Source organism: Vespa crabro, chromosome 9, assembly GCF_910589235.1.
Source record: "Vespa crabro chromosome 9, iyVesCrab1.2, whole genome shotgun sequence".
Lineage (NCBI taxonomy): Eukaryota > Metazoa > Arthropoda > Insecta > Hymenoptera > Vespidae > Vespa > Vespa crabro.
This window is the reverse complement of record NC_060963.1, coordinates 6998230-7022389: the sequence shown is the minus strand read 5'-3', so window position 1 is coordinate 7022389 and position 24160 is coordinate 6998230. Positions and strand designations below refer to the sequence as shown.

The 24160-nt window shown below is 31.5% G+C and overlaps 2 protein-coding genes across 6 annotated transcripts; both read left to right on the top strand.

Moving 5' to 3' along the window:
• The first annotated feature begins 274 nt into the window (after positions 1-274).
• LOC124426426 (telomere-associated protein RIF1-like) lies at positions 275-10441 on the top strand. Of its 3 annotated transcripts, none has more exons than XM_046968089.1 (15): positions 277-516; positions 619-976; positions 1177-1380; positions 1463-1757; positions 1842-2188; positions 2262-2844; positions 2913-3115; positions 3212-3352; positions 3429-3594; positions 3682-3889; positions 3976-4199; positions 4289-4693; positions 4768-7263; positions 7344-8840; positions 8920-10441. In XM_046968089.1, exons 2-15 carry the CDS (start codon positions 879-881, stop codon positions 9631-9633), a joined length of 7581 nt encoding a protein of 2526 aa, XP_046824045.1. In that variant the 5' UTR covers positions 277-516; positions 619-878; the 3' UTR covers positions 9634-10441. The 3 variants fall into 3 exon arrangements, with proteins under 3 accessions (XP_046824046.1, XP_046824045.1, XP_046824044.1); XM_046968088.1 differs by having other exon boundaries at positions 277-542; XM_046968090.1 differs by having other exon boundaries at positions 275-976; positions 7464-8840.
• Positions 10442-12118: 1677 nt separating this feature from the next.
• Positions 12119-24127, top strand: LOC124426428 (neuropeptide-like 1). Of its 3 annotated transcripts, none has more exons than XM_046968093.1 (5): positions 12119-12285; positions 19303-19718; positions 19811-20640; positions 20967-21041; positions 22645-24127. In XM_046968093.1, exons 1-5 carry the CDS (start codon positions 12214-12216, stop codon positions 22704-22706), a joined length of 1455 nt encoding a protein of 484 aa, XP_046824049.1. In that variant the 5' UTR covers positions 12119-12213; the 3' UTR covers positions 22707-24127. The 3 variants fall into 3 exon arrangements, with proteins under 3 accessions (XP_046824049.1, XP_046824048.1, XP_046824050.1); XM_046968092.1 differs by having other exon boundaries at positions 12125-12285; positions 20967-21135; XM_046968094.1 differs by lacking the exon at positions 20967-21041 and having other exon boundaries at positions 12126-12285.
• The last annotated feature ends 33 nt before the right edge of the window (positions 24128-24160 follow it).

The window sequence follows — 24160 nt, the reverse complement described above, 5'->3', positions numbered from 1 at the left end:
ATCTGTTCCACAAGCGTCGTGATAAGGTTGGAAAAAATTTGGCGCCAATGCATTTTTCATTGCTTATATGCTAAATTACTAAGGTTTGTGATCACATATCATATACATAACATCATTATAATTATTATAATTTACTTTTTGTCGTGTCAAATTTTTGTTTGTAATTTAGTACATGTTCACTTATGAGATTTTTTTGAAAACTCGTACACATAAAGAAACAAGGAAATAATACATTTTAATTAATTATTACAAATAACCTAATCATTAAATTTAAATAATAATTATATTTATAAAATAAAAATTCAATCTTTTTATTGTTTTACTCTGAAATAGTTAGCTAGATATTATCAGATAAAAAAGTCGTGTTTTCAAAAGCGTAATGCAATGGAAAATGTGTTTCGATAAATATGTAGATCTGACTGTAAGGGATTGTGAGAGTTGAGCGTGAGTGAGTGCAACCCAGTGCAGCCGAACGTTGGTATTGAAGCTATTGGCGTTGCTTCCAAAACAACAAATGTTTAGTGCTTTTGTTTCGTACAGCTGTAATATAAAATAAAGAGAGAATGATATAGATAAATTCATTATTGGTTTTGAAATAATCGGTGTAATTCTTTTTAGGATTTTAACATATTGTGCGTGATAGTGTTTCGTCGAATATATTTGCGCATATATGTTGAACAAACGATCGAGAATACATTGGAATCGAATTTCGTGAAGCTATCCACAGTTCAAGAAATTGTTATCGCATTAGTCGCGCGCGCAAATTTTTTCATCAAGCAAGTACGTAAAGCTCTTTTCTTTTAGGGCTTTAGGACGCTACGGGTGTGAAGCGATGTTTAAATATCGATAGAGTTTTTGTAAACAACAAGTGTAAAGATATGGCTACTGTAACTCAATCTTTCCCGAAGATTCTAAAAATGCTACGGGAAACTAGTAGCAACAAGGAAAAGAGAGAGGCTTTAACCTATATTCGCAGGTAACGCTATTAGAATTTTTTATATTATTTAGTTGATTTTTTTCTAAAAATCTATAATTTCTTTCATTTTAATCATTTTGTATGACTTAATAGTTAAATTATCGTTTCATTCAAATTGTATTTAAAATTTAATTACAAGTACAATTATTATCTCTTATAACAGAGTCAATTTTTTGTTCTTATTGAGTTTTTCTTTTTAGTAATTTTAAAAAGTTAGAATCTTCGAATAACATTAAGGAAGAGCAATATAAGGATCTATGCAAGTTGGTTATAGATGCTTCTATGAGCAAGGATCAAAATATACAACATGAGGCATACGATACACTTACTTGTATTGTGCAAAATTTCAGGAGTCACAAATTAAATCTGTTTGAATCAATGTTACATATAAATAGAAAGGACAGGTTGGATTATTTCTTGTTATTAAATCAATGATATCTATTGTTTCTACTTTATATGTTATTTGTGTATATGTTATGGTTTTAGATTAAAAATTCTTAAATTACTAGATGTTGTGGATGATATAGCCATATTAATAGCTGCCAATGATAAGTCAATTTTTCATTTATTAAATGATTGTATGCATACTGTACAGCCTGTCACAATGAATTGGCTTTTACCAACAGCATGTACAGATAATTTACAAAAATTAACTGAAATTGAAAACAGAGTATTATCTAATAATCAGAAGATTGAAGAAGAAATGATTAATTATAGTCTTAATTTGTTGAGGAGATTATACAAAGTAGCTGCTGAGATGGCTGATAATAAAATACAAAGGGTATACAAATTAAATATTCTACTTTGGGATGAAGAATTATATTGTGTATTACAAGATTTTAATTTGTATATATTGTCATTATAGTTTGATGAATTACTAATGGAGAAAGTTGTACTATTAGCTTATATGGGTCATAAGCGACAACGCAGTCCGGCTTTAAAAGTCTTACAGCAAGCAATCACAACAAATTTGGCTACACATGTTCGTAATGAATTACCAGATGTTTGGACACAATATAAAACAGATTTACAATCTACATATTGTAAACGAATGCAGCTTTTAGTAACAGTATGTGAACTTGATTGGGCTGTCCAATGGAATATTAGCGTTCAATTACTTGGTACCGATCTTCATCGTGGTGCAAGTTTGATAAATAATTTGCTCAGTGTTGAGGAAAGAGCCTTCAAATCTTCTGATGCTGTAATACGGAGGTTTGATATATATTCATTGTTCATATCATAAATAAATAATATTTTTCTTAAAAATGTATTTATTGTTTTTTAGGCAAGCTTTCCTTTCATGGAAATTGTTGATTGACAATTTTGCTTTAGATTCTCAAGAACTTGGAACTACAAGAAGAATAAAATTGTTGTGTATACCATTAAATGCAAAAAATAGTAAGACTGAATTAATAGCGCTTACTAAACTGGAAGTTTGGTGGCATTTGATCATTAAACTTTATAAAGATATTGGAAAATTTGTTGATCCTGTGATAACACAATTTTTGAACTTTTGCTTTGGTCCTCTTGGAGATACACCATTACTTTCATCTAAATGTGATGTTGCATCACCTGGCAAGAGATTTTTTAAAACAAAATTAGTTGCTGTGGATGCTTTATCACAACTGCTTGTTGCAAAACAAGAAAAGCATATGCTTTATACACCAATTTTAGAAGAAATGCTTCCACATTGTATATGTGGTACAGTTTTTCAACAATGTTATAAAAGTATTATACATAGCGTTGGAGAAGCTTTACTTATTTTAAGCCAAATTAATGATAAAGAAATGAAAAATAGATGTCAAGCAGGAAAACTTCTATGGTCGAGTTTAGTTAATTATGCTCAAGAATCACAAACAGAAATAAAGGTGAGAAGCAAAAATATTAATTCTATATTTTTTCCTGTATATATATAATAATTAAATATAATTTTCAGGATCTTGTTTATAAAGACATTTTATTAGTAATAAACGAATTGGTAAATCATATTGCTGATAAGCCAATGATCCAAGATCTGATTCTTGATGTTATTATAATTGATCTACCTAATTTTAATAAGGATATCCAAATCCACAGTGGAATGTTGTCAGATTTATTGTTTAAACTTTTTTCAACATCAATATTACAAAAAATAAAGAAGTAAGTATTATTTATATATATATATATTTCTTGTTTACAAATAGCACACGAAATATGTTGAGATGAATTGATTTTATCATTATATTTAATTTAAAGGAATCATTGTAAAGGACTTAATTGTTTATTATGGGAATGTGTTAAACCTAAAATAGGGAATGAGTACTGTTTAAATACATTGGAATTCTTGAAAATCGTTTTAGACAAAATAACACAGGTCAACGTAGAAGATAAATCCACGTGAGTTAATTTTGATATAAAGTAAATAATTGCACATCATTTTATGTTTATATTTTTTATTATCGTGATTTTTTAGAACTGTTATACCTGAGATATGGTGCATTGTAGCAGAAATATTAACAAAATATATGGAAGATTCATGTAACATCAATGAAGGCAATGCTGCTCAACATAATTTTAAGACTACAGAGTATATTTTAAAATTTCCATTTACGCATATATTTTTGAAGGATTTAAAACAGGTTTTTGTATCTATATAATTATATATTAAATAACATTGTAAATCTAATAGAAATTAATAAGTATATTTAAATGCGATATATTAACAGGTTCAAGAAATTAGTGGGACTTGGAAAAAATTATATAAGCAGTTCGATTTACAAGGAGATTTGATCGTCACAGTAAAATCTAATGAAACACTATTAAGTACCATAAAAATGATGCAGTGTTGTTTAAATAAAAATAAGGACTGTAATAATCTTATCACTTCCTGTTTGGATACATTATTGAATACTATAAATTTTAATTCTTTACTTGGTATGATAATACAATATGATTTCTATAATAATTTATGTAAAATGTATTTATCTCATTGTATTTATGTATATTAAATTAATTTTTAGCTTGCAATGAAGTACCATCTGTTGTGGAATTTTTGATAGATCTCATTAGGACTACTTTCAATAATTCACAATTTACTGACTGTGATATCACATTGAAAGCATTATCCGCAGTGCTTATTACTGTATATGGTCATGATCCAAAAAAGGCAATATTGTGTTTGCAGTATGTGAAACCAGTGATTGAACTTGTGCTCGTATCTTCAACAGGAACATCACTAAAAGAAGTATAATAATCAAATAAATAAATTTCATGCAGTATTTTATTTCCATACTTCAATATTTATCATTAATATTATCATTTGTTTATTTGTAGATTACGAATATGTGGGAGATCGTAATTAGTATTTTTAAAGGTCTTGAAAAAAGTTATAGTTCGGAATTTTTGTCGCTATATAAAGAAATCATTATTCAATCTATAAACCACTCTAATATAGAAATAGCAACGCAAACATTGTCATTCTTAGACGAAGAAAATAATTTCGATGAGAAAGGACAACGCATGGTGCAGGAAATACATAAGAGAATAAAACCAGATAAACTACCATTCAAGTTAAACAATGCAGAAAAGAAAATAGAAGATAAAGAGATATCTGAAAAACAAATGAAGATGGCAGGAAGTTTTTTAAATAGAAAATCTGTAATTCCTAAGATGATACTTATTAGAGCAAAGAAAGAGAATGACGAAAAAAGGATATCAATGCCTGATCCTGAGGCCCAGGTATATTCTTTTTTTCTTTATATATATATATTCGGAGAAAACAAATTCTGTATATTCTGTATTTGTTTGGTTAGGAATATGTCTATATTAAAACAGACGTAAAATATGATGTGAATCGTTTAACCGACCATCAAAAAGAAATATTAAAAAAGAAAAGAGATGACATCCCTGCATTGTACAATGATCTTTCACAATCATCTTCACAAAGTACTCAAAATTTGCAGGAATGGTTTGATAAAAGAGGTAAGCGTATTAACGAAACAGATTATGCACATGATGCTACAAAAAATAATCCTGAAAAAGAAGAAAATATTGATCATGATGCTAACAAAGAAAATACTATTGAATCTACAATTACGGAATATATCGTCATTGATAAAATAGAAACTATTAGCAATACTGATTTGAAAGCCGTACAACAACAGATTGATCCACCAGTACAATCTACAAGTTTATTAAATGAGGACAGTACGTCTAACAAATGTAGTGACAATAACACGAACGATAATTCATCCAAAGAACAGACCAATTTGATATCAGAGATCTTTGAAAATGACAAATTGGGAACATCACTCGACGACGATAAGGAAGAGATATATGACCAAGATGAATTAGATTCCGTTGCAAAACGATTGAACTTCGAATCCCGAGATGAGTTTTCCGATGAAAAAGAATCTGAACCACGATTATCATCTCCATCGGTATTAGAAAATGGTAAACGACGGAATCGCAATAGCACGACGAAAACAGGTTCCAACGAACTTGATTCTGATAAAACAACGAATACTCAGGATGAACAAAGTGAATCTAAAATGTTAAAAACATTGAAAACAAAATCGAGTCTAATTAAACATAGGAAAGGTACAAAACGTAAGTATGCTTCAGACAGCGATTCTGAGGAAACAATGTACCAACGAAGACGAAGGAAGTATACTATTTCTGAAACTCCAAGTGACTCTGATAGTGTACCATCCGTAGAAAGTGAACATTCGGAGGGAACGAAAGAAGAACAATGCTTGAGTCAACGTACGAAAAATGAGATATCAAGGTTAAAAATAAATATGGTATTTTACAGTGCATTACCAAATCGTCGACGATCCAAACAACAAGAACAGTTAAAAGATACTAATTGTGAGATTAAAAATTTACGAACGTATACACGAAAAAGTCCAGAACTAAAGAATATTGAAGAAACAAAGTCGAGTGTATGTGGTCAGTCTTCACTTAAAAAGAAAAATAAAAAAAGTTTTAAATCCGAGTCAAATAAAAATGAAGAATTACCTATTATTGATGCAATGGAGAGAGCTGTAGAAAAGGAAACTAGTAATACTGATATCGGAGATTCTAAATCTGATGAAAGTACAAATGTATCGTCTGAAATCACAGATAACACCACTATGGATATTCAAGATGAAATTACAGATAAAGATAATTCATTGAATGTTGCCAAAATAAGAGACAGTAAAAAGAAATTTAAAGAACTCGATACGAATACAAACGAAATAAATACTAAACAATCTATAAAAAAAGAGGAACTATTATTATCTGCAGAAGATGGAACTCAAGAGATTATACAAAATTCACAAGAAATAAATGTAATATCAAAATTGGAAGGAAAATATAATGATAAAAAATGTTTTATTAAAATTGATAAAATCGATAAAATAGTTAATGTACCGGTCATGAAATCTAATAACTCGTGTAATAAAGATAATGTTTCGACAGAATCTACTACAGTAAAGAAAAGTACAAAAGAAATACCTAATGTGCCTAAAAAGATTCCAGACGATGACCCTAAACTCGACGATCCTAAACTCAATGATAAAATTGATGAGATAGTACATATAGACGATAACACTGTAACAGTTGTAAATACTTCGGATCATGAAATTAGTTGTATTCAACGTGAAGATGAAAAGAAGACATCTTCGGATGTATCGCAAGTAAATAGTTCACCTACACATAAAATCTCTGCAATGGTTGTATCATCACCTAAAAATAATATTAAGCGACTTTTAAAATTAAAAGCTTATCCAACTAAGGGAGGTCGCGCAGCTCATATGTTGGGTTTAGTTACAAAACAAATAATAACAGAAACTAATAGTCAAAGTGTAAAAACGGACGAAGATATAAAGAAGATTAAATCTAAAGAAGGAGAAAACGAGATGCAGATAGGGAAAAAAGATAAAATTATGATATTTAAAGATAATGATAAAATTGGAGGTCCATGTAGTAGCCGCCAAGAAAAAATATTTAATAATATGAAATCTGGAGAATATATTTCATCTTCGCCAATTAAATCGTTTTCTAATTTAAAAAATGACGGTGAAAAACTTTCTTCCAATGTGGAGAAAACAATACCTGATTATATGCTAATCAGCTTGGAAAATACAGTTGAGAAAGGAAATGACGGAAGTTTATCGCCGTCTCAGGAAAAAACAGAATTACCTATGCTAGAATGGTCCAGTGCTAATCCTCCATCATTAACTGCATCACCTAGTGCTAGTATTCTTAAGCGACATCGGATGGCTCTAACAGAATGTGATTTAGAAACTACAGCATCAAATAAGGTATTTTTTTAATTTTCATAATTTTATATATATATGTATCTTTGGTCACGTATCTACTTATTTTTTTTTTTTTTTTATAGAGAAAACGAGTTAGTTTCGCTGACCCTCCAGTTTCTAAGCAAATGGGTTATGAGATTACGCTTACTGATTCTCCCGATAAAGCAAATAAATTATCTTCTCGTATTTTATTGTTTCGTAAGGATACGCCGCAACGAATAAAGCAAACAAAACTTAAATTCATTCAAATTGATACAGTAAAAGATAAGAATGTTGAAGTACAACCAGATTACGGATGTGAAGTCGATTTACAATGTGAAAGGGAGAATGAATTATTAACAAAAATAGCCGAGGAATTAGAATATACTGATGACAATATGGTAATAGATGATCATACAACCTGCAGTTTTTCAGAGAACATGAGCGAAATTTCAGAAGCAAAGTTATACACTGAAGTTACATTAGATAATTTGTCCCAACAAGTAGAAATGATAGAAGATACGACCATTCCTAAGGAGGCACAGTTTCCATCGTCGACTAAAAATGACGAAATATTTCAATCCCAAGAATCTGAAACTCAGCAAGATATGTTTGGTAGTGCGGATGATAAAGATAATACGGATCAGCCACAAAACGAAGATAAAGATGTTACTGATGAAAACGATTCAGCAGTTTCTCCACAATTAAATATTACAACTAATGCAGAAAATTTAGAAGATACGGTAGATGTGGGAAATATTACTAGTTTGAATTCTACAGCGAATTCAGATGAAGTATTTTGCGGGAAACCTTTACGAACTAGTACACAAACATCAGAAAATATTGCGGACCAAGATACATTACCAGTAACAGATTCAATATTTGGGAGTTTACCTGTGAGCCAAGCTAGCGAATCTAGCTTGAAAAGTTCTAATCCAGAACTTTTAAATGATACACAACCAATTTGTTTAGAATTGATGTCGTGTCAAGATCCTATAAATACTATAACCGAATACTTGACTTATCCGTCGTGGATTAAACATTTGAATTCTTATTTCTCAAGTAGAAACATAATTAATATCGGTGATCTTGCACAATTAACTTCTCGTGAAGTAAATAGAATGCCTGTAAAGGGTAATTCTAAAGTTCAGTTTGTTAAAAAGATTTTACAACATTACATTAATAAAAATTTGGTAGGATTGAAAAGTCCGAAATCTTGTTTCGAATTACATTCTAGTCTTTCGATCACTGAAACTAAAACAACAAATTGCGATTTGCAAAAGGAAGTACTTGACATGGCCTGCCAAACAGAAATACTCACAAATACTGATAATGCATGTACAACGGAATCAAGCAACCTTAACGTTTCATCTCAGATACCATCGACTATCAAAGTATCAATGGTCGATTCAAACTGTACGACTAAATCTGTCGGTGTTTGTACTGATTCAATGGTATGTTCACAATCTGCAAATGTAGCAACAAAATCCGTCGAAGCTCAAATGGCATTAGAAGATCTTTTGGATGAAATCGATGTTAATTTAGTAATGCAAAGTGCTGTCAAACGAAGTACTTCTGAAAGTATACTTGCACATTATAAGGTAAGAACAGTTAAAAGTTTTGGTTGTGTTACATTGGTTTTATATAAATAATATAATCTCATGTAAACAATTTTTATAGATGAAAACGAGAGCTTTGCCAGAAGCAGAATTTGAAAAGGAAACGTTGAAACTACTTGGACTTGACAATAACGGAAGTTACTACGAAACGAAATTAAAATCTGCATGTCGTGGTTGCGGTATTAATAAAGTTCTTTTAAGACTTCCCGATATTTTTAGTGGCGACAAACAATTTTTCCATAAAGTTCTCAATGCATATCGGAAAAAAATTACGATTGGCGATTGCATGAACATTTTTGATTTCAAGGAAATAAAAGATTTTGTATGTCAAAAATGTACATCTTCGGAACTTGCTGCAATGTTATCAGTGATATTGAAAAAGGAAGACAATGATGGTATTAAAACTCCTATGACAGATCTGTCGTGTTTCAGTGATATGTTAAAGAGAGTTCCCATGGATGTAATAATTAGTCATACAGTTGCAAACGACGAACTAATTCCACCGCAACTCGTTTTGGATATTGCTTTGCAAAATAGTAGTTTAACCGACATAACAGAAACGCTTAAGTTACAGAATCCAGCTCTTATACAAGATGTATTCGATAAGTTGTGGTCTACTGAATTAGTATTGTCGCATGTCGAAAGCAAAAGTGAAAGAGACGAATTACTTAAGATTTATAAGGCAATCAGTTCAAAATTAAGTCCTAAAGAATTATTGGATGCATATCATGATTCGATGAAAGCTAAATTATCTTCGGAGGAAAATGAAAAATGAAAATAAAGATCCTTTATATCCAAATATTTAAAGAAGCATCGTCAATGATTGTAGAGTATCGTTGATGTTATCATTCATCTTACATTTATATCTCATTTATTTTACATGAGTTTAGTATAAGCTTGTTATAGAAAGAATCAGTGAAGAGTTTATGCACTTTTTTCCTCATTGTGATATTTGGATATATATATATATATATATATATATATATATATATATATATATATATATATATATATATATATATATATATCCGTTTGTCACAAAGAATATTAGTTCAATTTTAGAACTACATAAACGAAATTAAACAGCTTTCATTGTGTGCTGGATGTGTTAACGATATTCTAATATTGTATATATTATGAGCTTCTATAAAATTAAGAAAGAAATTATCGTTCTTCTTGAACTTTTAATTTATTCAAAAACTGATTAAAAAGAAATCACACATTGTCGAACGAAGTACGAGTTTTTCTATTTACCGATTTTCGCTAAGGTATGTTAGAATAAAGCGACGGTGCTTAAAACAATCTCTCAAATAAGAATAACAGCGGATTAAATATAATTATATCAATGAATTAACTTTGAAGAGACTGTATTCGATGAAATTTAGGTTCAAGAGACGACTTTCTAGCTAATAGTTTTGCAACCACGTGAATTTCGATCCTAAAGTTTAAAGCAAATATTAAGTGACCTCCTTTCTACGCTATCATGGTAGGATTAAGCATTTATTATTGTAAATACGTTTATGTATATTGATTATAATTATCGACAGTCAATATATTTAACGACTACCATTCTTCGTATAAAATGATCCATTTCAATGTGTACCCAGTACCTTTTCTATTTTCGTTCTTTTTTTTTTTCTCTTTTATAATTAACATAACGAATTTGATATTCTAATGCGCGAATTTATAATTTTTCATTTTGTAATTAATTAGAAAAAACGAGGCAAACATTTTCTCCCGTTCATTTAAGATTTATAACTTTGCCGTATATGCCTGTATATAAACGGAACTATCTCCTTTTGTCGCTCAGTATTCTCTATTATTGACGCGTACTACTGATCTACCCACCGGCAGTCTGATTATTGCCACACGTGTGCTTACTACTTGTCCGTTGAACTTCATATCTTTCTTGACGTTATTTATATATCTAATATTTTTTTATAAATAGCTTTATAAAAACCTATTTAGCTCTAGATATGTTATAACGACGTTGCAAATTTCAATTCGTTAGCTTGAAAATGTCAAACCATAGAATCCGATCGTCTTAATCAACGTGAATTATATACGTGGTTTTTCAGGCGTACAGAGTAATCCCAAAAGACACGGTATCAAAATACGATGCCAATCGTATTCGACTTTACTGGAACATAAAATATTGCCTTTCTCGTTTCGTTTTCCCTAGGCACACGAGCAACGTTACGCGAAACTCAGGATCCTTATTTCTATTCGCATATTCTTGTCTAACTTTTTTATTTATATTCTCTATGCTACAAATAAAATTTGTATACGTGAGAGAGAGAGAGAGGGGGGGGGAGAGATAGGTACACCAATGTATATTTAATGTTGAAAATAAAAAAAAAAAAAAAAAAAACGAAAGGAAAATTAAAAAAAAAGTCATGTCGATTTTCATTCATCGAAGAAATTATTCAGTTTGGTGGATTCATACATTCATTTGCGAACATATATGTATATACATTTTGAATGGGTACGAATACCCAATACTCTTCATACGTAAACAACGCTTGAAATCAAATTTCCGGCCGTCGTGAAAGTGTACGCAACCGCGCGTGCATGTCGCATTTAAAATAGTTATTTTAGTTTCGATGTTTTCATTAACATTTACGAATCAGTCGAGTATTGTTGAGATATGTGTTTTAGAATGTGTATATCATTGATAAAACATATATACTGTGAAGATAAAAATCGAAGATGACATTTTCAGAGTACATGATTTTACTATATCTAGTATATATGTGTATATTATTTTAATTTTAATTAAGAGATACAATATGTAGAAGTTTTTCAGACTTTGCTACTAGCAAATAATTAAGTTTCGAATGAAAAAAAAAATAGATCTACGAGATAAAGATTGCGCGAGTGTATCCAATGAAATACGGTTGTAAAATAGAAGGTTGGAGATACGATTTTGGTACTTTTTCTATCTCTTTTTCTCTTTATTTTTTTCCCGTCAACACGCAATAATCTCCGCATATTAGCTTCGGCCGTGATTTTTAAACTGCCTTTATTCCCTTTCTCTTTCTTTTTCTCCTTTCATCTATTTTTCTCTCTTTCTCTCTTTCTCTATCTATTTCTCTCCCAGGGGTTGGCTCGAAAAACAGAAGGCTAGAAGCGCATGAAATATATGCGTATTGCGTGCCGGTTACATCATTTGATGCAGGTGTGCGTAAATATCAACCACCATTGGGTATGTAGGAGGGGTTTCGACCCCCCATTTCTATGGGGGGTCGAAACGCCTGCGCGGCCAATATCCAACCTATATAAGGAGGCAACGTAGTCGAAGCGGTACTCACTTTTGGAGATCCGTGTAGAAAGGACGCGTGGTATCTTCACGGAAATGGGCTTCACTGGAAGCTACTTCGTAAAACTTCTTTATATCGCCATAGTCAACGCGATTTTTCTTCCAACGGTGAGTTTTTCCAAATCTCAAATTATTTATTATATCATTCATTTTGTTATTTTTTTGTTGTTGTATTCTTTGAGTTAAACTTTTTCTTTTTTTTTTCTTTTTTGTTTTTTAATTATGTGCGTAAAAGTTTAATAAAAATTCAATATACGTTCGTATTGACTCATCCAAAAATTGTTTCGACCATTCTAACGATTTTTGAGTGATTTCTTTAACTTTCTTTTTTCTCTATTACGGTGAACTTTAATTTCATACAATTGGTTTGTTTAACCGGGTGTAATCATCGAATAGCATATGATAAACTATTGAGGAATTTTCGATGTTACATTGATTCGAATTAATGGTACGTAAGAAGTGTTAAGTTCATTATTCGTACGATTTTCATTGATTGCAAGATTCTAATGATTTGGACGACTTTAGGATTGTGTTGTAGGAGATTGAATCGATTAATGGGATTACTCGTGATTACTATTATCATTTATGAGAAAGCAAATGTTACAGTGAAATTCGATTTATTTGGTTCCTCATTTCAACACGTTTCATTTTTTTTCCTACCTTTGTGATTATCAGTGAACTAATACACGGTTATAACAAAAGTGATCTTAGATAACGTTCTTTTCTTCTAACGAATTGTTTGAAGCTTTATTTTCAATAGATTTTAGCATAAAATAAAAGTAAAGTAGCATAAGTAAAATATTAAAGTATCGTGAAAATCACTGTTAAGCTCATTGACCTAGATTCTTTGTGCGAACTGCGGTGTACATTTGTCTGGCTTGTGACATAAGTTACGCTTTTGGTTTGATAACCAGATAAATATGAATATAATCTTAAATAAAATTATGAATGAATACGTTAATTAATCGTTGTTATATCTTTAGGAAATAGACGATCTTCTTCATGTTTTTTATCTCTTTGTTTTCATTTCGTCCTTACAAATTTTTTTTAATTTAACAATGTCAATTTAATGTATAAATACTACTGTATATATATCTTTTTCTCTCTCTTTTTCATTTTCCTTTCTAATAGTTTCTTGACACGAAGAACTTTTCCTTTTAAGTCTTCTCGCAAACTTTTCTATCGTTTCTTTTCTTGACTTTTAAGACCTATGTACTTATTCTCTAGGCAAGATTGTCTCTCTGCGAAATATCTTCTCTCGATCGTAAAACTCTTATTCTTTTCTTCATGAAAAATTGATATGTATGGTTATTTGTGTTAGTTTAGTATCATCGGAAATTCAGACTAAAAAAAGTGAGAGAAACTTAGAAAAAATACTCTATTATTTTCTTTTTCTATACAAAATTTTTTTTATTACTAATCTTAGAAAAGAATGAAAAGGGAAAACCTTTATAATTATTACATATTTTTAATGTTCTATAATTCCTATTAGTTAGGTAAGATACAATCGTCGAGAAACTTTAATCCTAATTTATATCTCTTTTTTGGCACGTGCGTTCAATACCGTTCGACAAATTTTATGCTTCTTTCTACGAACTCGTGGGCCACGAGATTTCGTGCGAATGTTCTCTTGAATTATTACTAGTAAATGCGTCCACCAACGCGATTGCTGTGAGCGTTAAACGAATGAATAGATAGCAATTAACTTCTTCTCTTCTTTTTCCTTTTTCTTTCTTTCTAAAAATAGAATCTTAATTTCGACTTGGATTTCGGTGATAAACTAATCGTTGAGTTCCTATAACAGATTTGAGAAATTCCATTTGTTCTTTCTCTTTTTCTCTCTCTCTTTTTCGTTGACTATTTATTATCAAATTTCGATTATACTTCATTATACTAAATATTGCGTTTCGAAATACTTTTAACTGGAGAATTCCCGATCATTCGCAGATTATATTATTCATCGTATTACAATGAATTTATCATACGTTATAATGAATTCTAAAATTTCACATAGTTTTCGGTTTCTGTTCTCGACCAGTTGTCGATACAGATAATTTCATTTTATTGCATACTATGCAGGTTTTTTTTCTTTTTTAACACATACATCATGGTAATTGTAAAAAAGGAAAAGAAAAACGAAGAAAGAACTTTATATACAAATTCCAAAGATTTCATTATTAAAAATTTCATTATCAAAATTGAAACGTATACGGAGAAATAGTCGTATAATGGGAAGCACAAATATGGGTATTTGAGAAGAAGTCATTGGTGTTCTCTTAAATGAAGAAAATAAAAGGAATATATACATACGCATATATACTTATGCAAAGATCGAAAAGGATAGACATAGGTATAGATACTCGTGAATGTATTTTATACGTATGTGTACAATATATGAAGACCATGTTAGGTAAATGCAATAGAGGTTGTAAGCACCAAAGGACAATTGTCTGTTACCCTTTCTTGAAGTTTCTTCCTAGATGAATTCCTACTAGAATATTGAAGAACTTCTTCGTAAACTAGGACGGTTCTTCGACATAATCGTAGAAAAGAAAGAATATCGAGAATACGGAAAACCGAGTATATATTTAATGTTATATTTAGTTCTTTATTGAAAAGGATTGTTCATTACACTTTTTTTTAGTTTTTTTTGCTTTAACCGTCAAAGAAAGTTAATTACGAGTTCCGTCAAAGATCGTTCGTTCTTAAGAAGCTTGAAGACTTTCACGCCAATCGGATTGGTAAAGGAACATTCGAGGTATAAAATCTGACGTTTAAACGAGATCTTAGGCGAAGCGAAAGGCAAAGGGGAGAGTAACGAATCTTCTAAGAAGATCCTGTTTCGCTTTTCAAGTAGGTAGGTATGTACGTGTAATTGAGCGGGAATACTATATAGGGTGGAATCAAGTATTGCAGCTCTCTCTCTCTCTCTTTCTCTCTCTCTCTCTTTGAAATTTCTTGGTGGGATAATTAATATGTGTAATTTTCTTTTATCTTCGTTTTAGATTTACATATAAAAGCGATAATTAACGCTCAAAATATTTCTATTTTTGTTACGATAAATGTAATGTTTACGTACTTTTAAACGTCATTTTAATAATGTTTACGATACACGTAATTTTAATATCGCAAATCAATTCGCAAAACTTTACGTGCGAACAAAACACATTAATCATGTTCACAGGAACGACGCACGATGTCGTCTGATATGTTGCTGTCTATAGAATGGTTTGCGCGCTATGATTTATTGTTGTCATTTACAGCGGTGAAGAGTATGATCAGTAGTGTTTCCGTCGATGAAACTTTGACGTGCCTTCTTTCTTTCTTTCTTTTTTTTTTTATATCTTTTTACAGTTGGTTCTATAAATTTTGCTATTTATGTTTTTCAAAATTTCCATATTTTTTATTTTAACTTTCTTCCTTTGTGTGCCTGTCTATAGGTATGTTAGTATGTTTCTCAATATCGATTAGAATTAATTCTCAGAGATAACCAAAAGAACCTTGTGATTATATTTACGAGAACAAGATAGGGATGATAAGCATCAGAATTTGTATTGAGTCCTTTAATGTTGTTGATCTTTATTCTATAAATATACCACATGTACAGCTGCTTCTAATTAGTGGAGATTTAACAATGAATATCCTTAACAAAGGATTGATTTAACTATAGGAGTATTTTGCAAAAAGTTAAGCTTGAAATAACGATGCAGAAATCTCTCGAACTTGGTTTACTATAAATTCATTAATTCTGGTCAACGTTAAGAAAATTTTTTTTTTGTTTTAGTTTTTTTAATATTTTGAGAATTATATATTCCATCGCTCTTCTATTTACTTATCTATGTATTTGTACGTATGTATATATTTCTTTATCCCTCGTGCGAGAACATTTTTCTGTGAATATTATTATCGGTATTGGTTGACTCGATGAAAAGTAAACGATGTTAATGGTGCAGGATCATCCTTTTCAGGACGTCCAAACGTCGTTCGAAGGATTGGCTTGGTCTCGTATCGATATATCAACGGTACGCCATTATAAAGTGACTTAGTCCTCTCTCTCTCTCTCTCTCTCTCTCTCTCTATCTCTTTTTTCCTGATCAAGCTCCTTTTTTTTCTTATCGGATTATCGATGGTCGTTCGTGCGAAAAGCCTATCATGTGGTGGGCGTTACGACTTTGCTCGATGAACGTGACGAGAGGATATAATAATTTATACGTATAACGATTATTTTTTAGAAATGATAGCTTCTTTAACTTCCGAGATTAATCTTTTGAATGATTCGAACAAATCGTCCGCTAAAAGATAACAATTGAAAGAATTCAATGCTAAGTTAGATGTCAAAGATATTTATGTGTTTTCTATACTCATATATTTATATATGTATTTATAGTTGCAGAAGAATATGACGAAACAATATCGTCCCTTTCTTTTGAAGAATTTTGCTAGAGAAGAATTTTCCATTCTTCAATAGATCCCGATATAAGTATCCACTTTTCATCTCTTTCTCTTTCTTTATTTTTCCTTTTTTTCTATTTTCTCGAAAATTTAAAGCTTTTCTTTTGGAACGAGGACGAGGCATTATCATCGCTACGAGCTGATATCCGATTTCTTTTAAGCCAATTCGTGCTTCGTATTACACACGTCGATATATCGGTACTACCGCTTTTCTACGACGGTCCTTTTTTTTCTATGAACTGCAGATGATTTATGAAAGCCGGCTATGCTACGCAGAAAGCGAATTACTATCGCGGTTATTCGAACGGTTAGTTTCGGTTAGTTAGAAATTTACGATAGAAAATTAAACCGTTTCTAAATCGAATTTAAAGCGGAGAATCGATCGACGATCTACGATCGACCGATCGATGTTCTCGATTCGATAGGTTTGAAATTTTTTTGTTTATCATGAAAATAGTTTGCTTGTTCGACGATCGTTATGGTAGGGGAAGGTTAAATATCGAAAGTTCATTCGTAGAAAGGAAAATTCAAAAAGCTTCGTCGTTCTTACAATAAAATTACGTAAAGCTCGTCTTTTTATCGTAGCGATAAATCTGATAAACCTGTCAGCTGCCTTTGAAAGAATGTTCCCTTGGAAGGAAATAAGTCGAAGAAAATTCGACGATTGGTTACCTTTATTGCTATTTCGATGTCGCTCTTCCCTCCCGTAGGAGATTTCACAGCTCGAAGGTCCAGCTTTTATTTGTAATCTACTCTCTTTTTCTTTTCTTTCACTTTTTTTTGCTTAAATCTCTCTCTCGCTCTCTCTCTCTTTCTTCTCGACCTTCTAAGTTCAATATTAAAGAGAACGATATTACATTGAGTATAATAAAAGTAAGATTTATTTGAGATTATACCGCTTAACTCATTTAAATTGGATTACCGGATTGTTTATTTAAATTATTACCAGTTAATTGTAAAAATAATTTATTTATCACGATATTTAGGAAGAGAAAAGATTTCAATATTTGACTGGTGTTTTGTATTATTTATATAAGTTAATTGCATCCGATACTTCCAGGAATGTTCAGCATTCCAACATAAGTCGAGTTCAAGAGTTAGTTGAAAGTACAACTTGAGGAATTTCATTTAATCTTGTGCGACAAGGACGATTAACAGCGAGTTTTAATGAGACAAGATAGTAAGCAACCACGACACTTATCGACGTTTCTGTGTGTGTGTGTATATAGGTGAATATAAATGGTATATAACATGACTTCATTAACTTGAGATTATCTCTAGGATCATTATAATATTGAATTGGAATAATAATATCGGAATTTTTAATAGTTTATATTTAAATAACACTAATATTTTTTATAGAGAATGTTTAATATTTTATATATAAATAAATAACAGACATTATTGTAATTTCTATTGAAAAAATGTTCGGTATCTTATATTTAAATAAATAATTATTAATATATAATTATTAATATTTTTAGTGGAAAATAAATAACACTGTAGCATTTTTTTTTTTTTTGATAACTTGTAATATTTTATATTGATATAAATAAGATACTGCAAGTATTTTTTTTATTTTCGTATTTTATATCTAAACAAACAACACTTTTCTTTTTTTAATATTGAAAATGCCAATAATAACTTCATCATCACATATATGTGAACGTATTGTATTTTCAATTGAAATTAATCATTGAAAGTAATTAATTTATACAGAATCGAAAAGGTGCAGTTTAGCATTTTAAAAGATATTAATAGAAGGAGAATCAATTTTATTAACTAATCCGATTGATTGACGATAATGAACTGAAAGAGATTTGGGAATAGAAGTCTTGCAAAGAGAAACTTTAGAAGATAGAAACGTATGGTAGATATCGAAATCATGTTTACGATTTAGAGATTACATTAATATGTATGACCAATGCGAAACGTTGAAACGACGAAATTTATGTCTGACACTGTGACGGTCATTTAATAACGTTGCAGCTGTCGGCCGATCCTTTTGACGAATAGAGATATATATGAATTAATTACTGCATAATATTTTGAGGAACGTCGTGAAATATCAGGATATAAATATTAAAATCTTTCGTTACTTTTTTTCCTTTAATATAACAGAAATCAAATTCCATTTAAACTTTTTAGAAATACATTTCTTTCACGTATTTATTTAAATTTCACAGGTGAGACTTCAAGGTTCATGTATGAAATTGGGGATGTATTTTGTTTCTTTCTTTCCAATTTGCGATCGATGCATATATATATATGAAGACTAGTGTAATATGAAGTTTGACAGGATCGATATCTTGTATTGTATGATTGGTATGAAAGGAGTACTGTAGTGTCTTCACTCTTCCAATATACGTGATTCCGCTTATATGAGAGAGCTTTGTATGATAGAGAAATATATGTATGTACACATTTCAACGGATAAAATCTTCCGTTGAACGATGAGAGATTTTAAAATTGATTTTATCAGTTAATAACACGAGGTTTGATAATACAGATAATCAAATCTCGTTAGACATCCTATTTTTAAATATAGAATAAAGCGCTATATCTACATACTTTTTTTATTATTTTCTCATATAATGATTTCCTATTAAAAATAAATAGATAGTTTCTTTGTCGAAGCATCACTCGAGTATATAAAGTGATTTACTATTACAGATTGTATGTCAAGAGGAAGAGATCAACAATCAATGCATACCGAAAAAGGACTTCATCGCACTTCTGCGTCTTCCGGAAGCAAGTTCAAATTTAGCAGCTTATTCGCGAACGGCTCGGATCATTCACGATGCAAAGAATCGTAACGACATGGCTCATTTGAAAGCACTCAGTATCGAGGAAAACGATGACGCAGAGATTTGTATACCGGTTAGCCTCTACTTGGAACTCTTTAGGGATCCAGCGATGCGAGCTCATTTGACGTCGATTGGTAAATCGTCCAAATTACCGGAATATCCGTTCGGTCGTTCGTTCGAGGACGTCGAGGAAGACGAGCGATTAACCGAAACAGGAAAACGAAGTCTCGCGACTTTGGCCAAGAATGGCGACCTACCAGCTTCTATTCAGGAACGTGATAGGTGAAAGATCTCTTTCTTTTTTCGTTCTATTTAAACATACGTACCTACGTAAAACGAATTCGAGGAATTGATTTCATTTATTAATTTAACAGGTACAGCTCTTGGACCGACGAGAGGTTGGAAGCGTTATTGAAAGGTTTAATAAATGAAAACTCTGCACGAAATATTCCAGAGATTCTCCGCCAGTATACACTTAGCAATGGAGAATTGGATATAGAATCTTTGATACGTGATTATCCTCATGGAAAAAGAAATGTTGGCTCATTGGCTCGAGACTTTGCTTTACCACCAACAGCTGGTAGAAGAAACATTGCTTCTTTGGCACGTGATCATACATTACCAAGTGGAAAGAGGAATATCGGTTCTCTCGCAAGGGATCGAGCTTTGCCTTTGGCAGGGAAAAGGAATATTGCTGCCTTAGCTAGGACATACATGCTACCACAGTCAGGTAAAAAGGAATACTTGCCTGAGGAAATGTCACCGATCGAGAGAAGATTCCTGGATTCTGTGGTTCGATCATCTGGATTTCCTCTTCGTTCTTTGTACAATGAAGATAAAAGAAGCGTAGCCTCCTTGGCTAGAAATTCAGCCTGGCCCGATTCCATGAAACGAGCTTATGCTATTCCACCCTACGGTATGATCCTTCGTACTATGAACCGTCAGGGACGATCCTTGAAGGACAAGCCCTTCGAACTTTATCAGCTGGCCCGCGAGAGACACGACGATGGAACCTCTAGCTTGTTCGGTGATGATCGATTGGACTATCTGATGCGAGATTCGGACGATAGGAGGACGAAGAGGCAGATAGATTTCTCGAACGAGTATCCTTTGCCCGTCATGCAGAATGCGAATGTTCTTGATTACGAGGAAATGATCGAGGCTCTTACTGGACAGTATCCAAACACAGAGAAGAGATTCATGGGTAAGGACGATTTTAGAAATTTTTAATATCAATGTATTTAGAAATATCAATGATTCTTTCAGGTACATACTTTAATATAGATTAATTTAATGTATAGACAGATTGATCGTCTCTATGTCATCGTTTTAAGTTTTTGAGTGATCCAACGTGCCCCATTGTCGATAATCAATTAAAACGATTGAAGGCTCGGCCATTTTTGAAAAATAAAAAATCAAATCGACTATTCCGACACATTGGATCTTCAAATTATTGTATCTACAGTTCCTTTCGCTTCCTTGTTGGAAGCAAAATTTTAAGAAAAAAAGAAACAAGATTCTGACTCTCAGGAACGGAGTCGGCTGCGTTGGAGTTACCGGTGGACACCTCGTTTCCCGTGGGATATGTCGAGACGTTTCAACCAAGTAAGAGACATATCGGGTCTCTGGCGCGGCAAGGTTTGCTACCATCGCTCAGGGCGGCACGATTCTCGCGATCACCCCGGTATCTGATCGACAGGTCAGACCATTAGGCTCTCGCCCGTGCGCCTCATTCTCTTCGTGTTCTCCGCAAAATCTTCTCTTACTTTGATGTGATGTCGTCACGTTGTCCGTACCTGCAATCAGTAGACCATTGTTGCAATGATATCAAATAATTGTTTAAACAATATCTCGTTCTCGTTAGAAACAGAAATTGACAATAAGAACAACAGTAACAACATCAGTATTATTTCTAATCTCACGAGTATCGTTTACGAAAATTCACCGCCTAGAAATTGTCTATCTCTTTCTCTCTCTCTCTCTCTCTCTCTCTCTCTCTCTTTCTTTCTTTCTTTTTTCTTTCTTTCTTTTTCTTTTTCCTATCTTTTCATAATCTTTCAATCGTCTTTACGCTCTTCAATTGTGTCATCTTCTCAGATTCGTCATGGTATATTGATGTTAACATTTACATGTATATCATTCGGTGTCGTTTCTCGATGTTAGATTGACTAGAATCTAATCACTAGATGGTAGCTCTATGTTAGAAGACTATTTATAGAGGATCAATGTCTGTATTTACTTATTTAGTACATTTTTTCCCTTCTTTTTTATACGTATACCATCTTCAATGTTTTTATAATTATACTTATTACTAAATATTTGACGTGTACTTTTTTGTTTTATTTTTATTTTTTATGGATAAGTGTCGCGATTGTTTTGAATGCCTATCCAGAGAAAGAACTGTCTTGGTACTTTGTTATGGGATTAATTGGAAGGTATGAATAGTGAAGAATTATTTTGCATTGTTTCACAAGGGTTTTCTTGGATACCAGTGATATAATTGATGTTGAATGTTGAAGGCAGCTAAAATCTGAAGTGTTCGCGGAGTCTAAATGTGAGGTGAAAATAATTATCTCTATTATCAAAAGGTATTCATTCGATCCAGGCTTCTTGATAAAATGTCTCGAACAGAACCAACAAGATGCTATGGTCTTTTGTCCTATTCTTGTGAAAAGCTCTCACCAAGTGCTTATGTTTTTTTTTCTTTTCATTGTATTAACCCTATTCCTATATTTCTTTTGTTAGAAGAAAAAAGCTGTCACGATCGAGTCACAATAGTTCCTGGCTAAAAATCTATATATATGTATATAGATTTTTATTAATAAAAATATATATATATATACTTATTTAGACTCTAATTGCACGAGCATTAATTTTATTAGTAACCCAATAGTATAGATTAATAATTATAGTTTATATGTTGCTATAAATTAAAACGATGATTGGTAATAATTAATTGATTATCTCCTTTGAACATACATCATCTTTTTTATTCTAAATCTTTATTATATTATATGAGAAAAAAATATTACGAATCGTCGTTGGATTTTATACTATCTGATAGGTGTTTAGCATTGATTAGTTCAAAAAATAAAAGCTGTGTAAATCATAAAAATTATGACTGATTAGATATAAGATATATGTGTATGTGTGAGTATCGATAAAGTAGGAATCGTTTCTGGTGTAACAACACGTCGATCAATTTCAGGGAGAATTCCGCAGATGGGCCCACGTCCAACTACTCCTCCTACTCGACGACTTGGTCGTTAAGGCCCATCCTTAGTTCTGGCTCTCCCAGAATACGCTTTCTCCAGTCTTTATGTGGAAATTGTCACCATGGCTTTCGAAGATACCGTTCTATTTCCCACAGACGATAATTCTCTTCATTACCGACTGTTTAAATAGTCTGAATTATGCAAGTAGCGATGGGTATAAACAATGATTCTTAACGTTGCACTTGTAAAATACTGATACTTTGAAGATATTTAGCTTTGAAAAACTGCTTTCTATTTTGATCTTTAAATTATTACAAAAGAAAATAATATGATATAGAAACGATTATTTTAAATAACAGCGATATAGATGAAATTGAAAGCTTGTAAAGGACTGAATCGACAGACCCATCGTTAAATGCAAGATTTATAATTACTGGCTCATTATCATCTATGATTAAATTATCGTCGTATAAACATCATGACGGGATCATACACAATGTACGAAGTATCGAAAAAACGACAAGAAAAATAGAAGAATACCCTCCGTCGATGTAAATATTTTGTAAACCTAAGATTTCGTGCTTCTTTATCTATGTACGGTATCCGTTCATTGAAATTATGAAAGCTTCGAAATTCCACTTCTGCAATTACGATTCTACAGTAGACGATTTATTTTTTCTAAAACGAATTAGATTAGAGGAACAAACTATCGGTCGTCCTTGTTATATCATCTCATTAATTATGAAAGAAATGTAACCTTCGTCGTGAGAAATATGCGTTTACTGACAATAAATAATGACAATAATTTTCTTTTCGATACTTAAGAATACTATAAGCTAAAATTGTTCAAATGATTAGAACCGTTCGTCGTTCATAAGACAATAAGTGTATAAGCTCGATGATTATAACTGCCCGTGCTTTTAGTCTCCTTCTATCTTATTAGAATTATTCTGCGTAAAAAAAAATTTTCAAGCGTTTATTTTGTTCTTAAGGAAAACTATCTCTTTAAACTTCTGTACTCTAAACCTATACTCCTTTCTCGAATCGATCATCGTCTTGCTACGATAGAACGGCTTACGAAGTCTGGATATAATTTCCTTGCACATAATAATAAACTTTCACAATATAAAACCCAAATTAGTGATTACGATATGTACTGATAACGCGAATTCGGTTCTTCCTTCGTACATATTACGCATAATTCGACTATTATTAATGAGATCGTCGTGTATAAATGTATGTGATGTTGTACGTAATAAATATAAAAAGAGAAGGTTAAATTTTCGAACATGAATAGTTTACCCGTTGAGAAAATTTCGAATGAGACTTTTCACTCGGGAGCTTTTTCAACTTGTTGCTGTGGATGACATATAAACGAGTTTACGATCCTTTGTCATTAAAATAATGTATTATGTGTTTAATTATACTGTAATGGATAAATAATGTGACAATAAAGCGATAATAGTATTGAAATAATCATCAAATTATTAAATTGATAACATTATTTTA

Excerpts from the sequence above, each read along its gene's own strand:
- LOC124426426 (XM_046968089.1), top strand. The coding sequence starts at position 879 with ATGGCTACTGTAACTCAATCTTTCCCGAAGATTCTAAAAATGCTACGG. Across the intron at positions 3,353-3,428 it reads AACGTAGAAGATAAATCCAC|AACTGTTATACCTGAGATAT; the intron begins GTGAGTTAATTT and ends GTGATTTTTTAG. Across the intron at positions 3,595-3,681 it reads TTTTGAAGGATTTAAAACAG|GTTCAAGAAATTAGTGGGAC; the intron begins GTTTTTGTATCT and ends ATATATTAACAG.
- LOC124426428 (XM_046968092.1), top strand. The coding sequence starts at position 12,214 with ATGGGCTTCACTGGAAGCTACTTCGTAAAACTTCTTTATATCGCCATA. Across the intron at positions 12,286-19,302 it reads ACGCGATTTTTCTTCCAACG|ATTGTATGTCAAGAGGAAGA; the intron begins GTGAGTTTTTCC and ends TTACTATTACAG. Across the intron at positions 21,136-22,644 it reads CCCCGGTATCTGATCGACAG|GGAGAATTCCGCAGATGGGC; the intron begins GTCAGACCATTA and ends GATCAATTTCAG.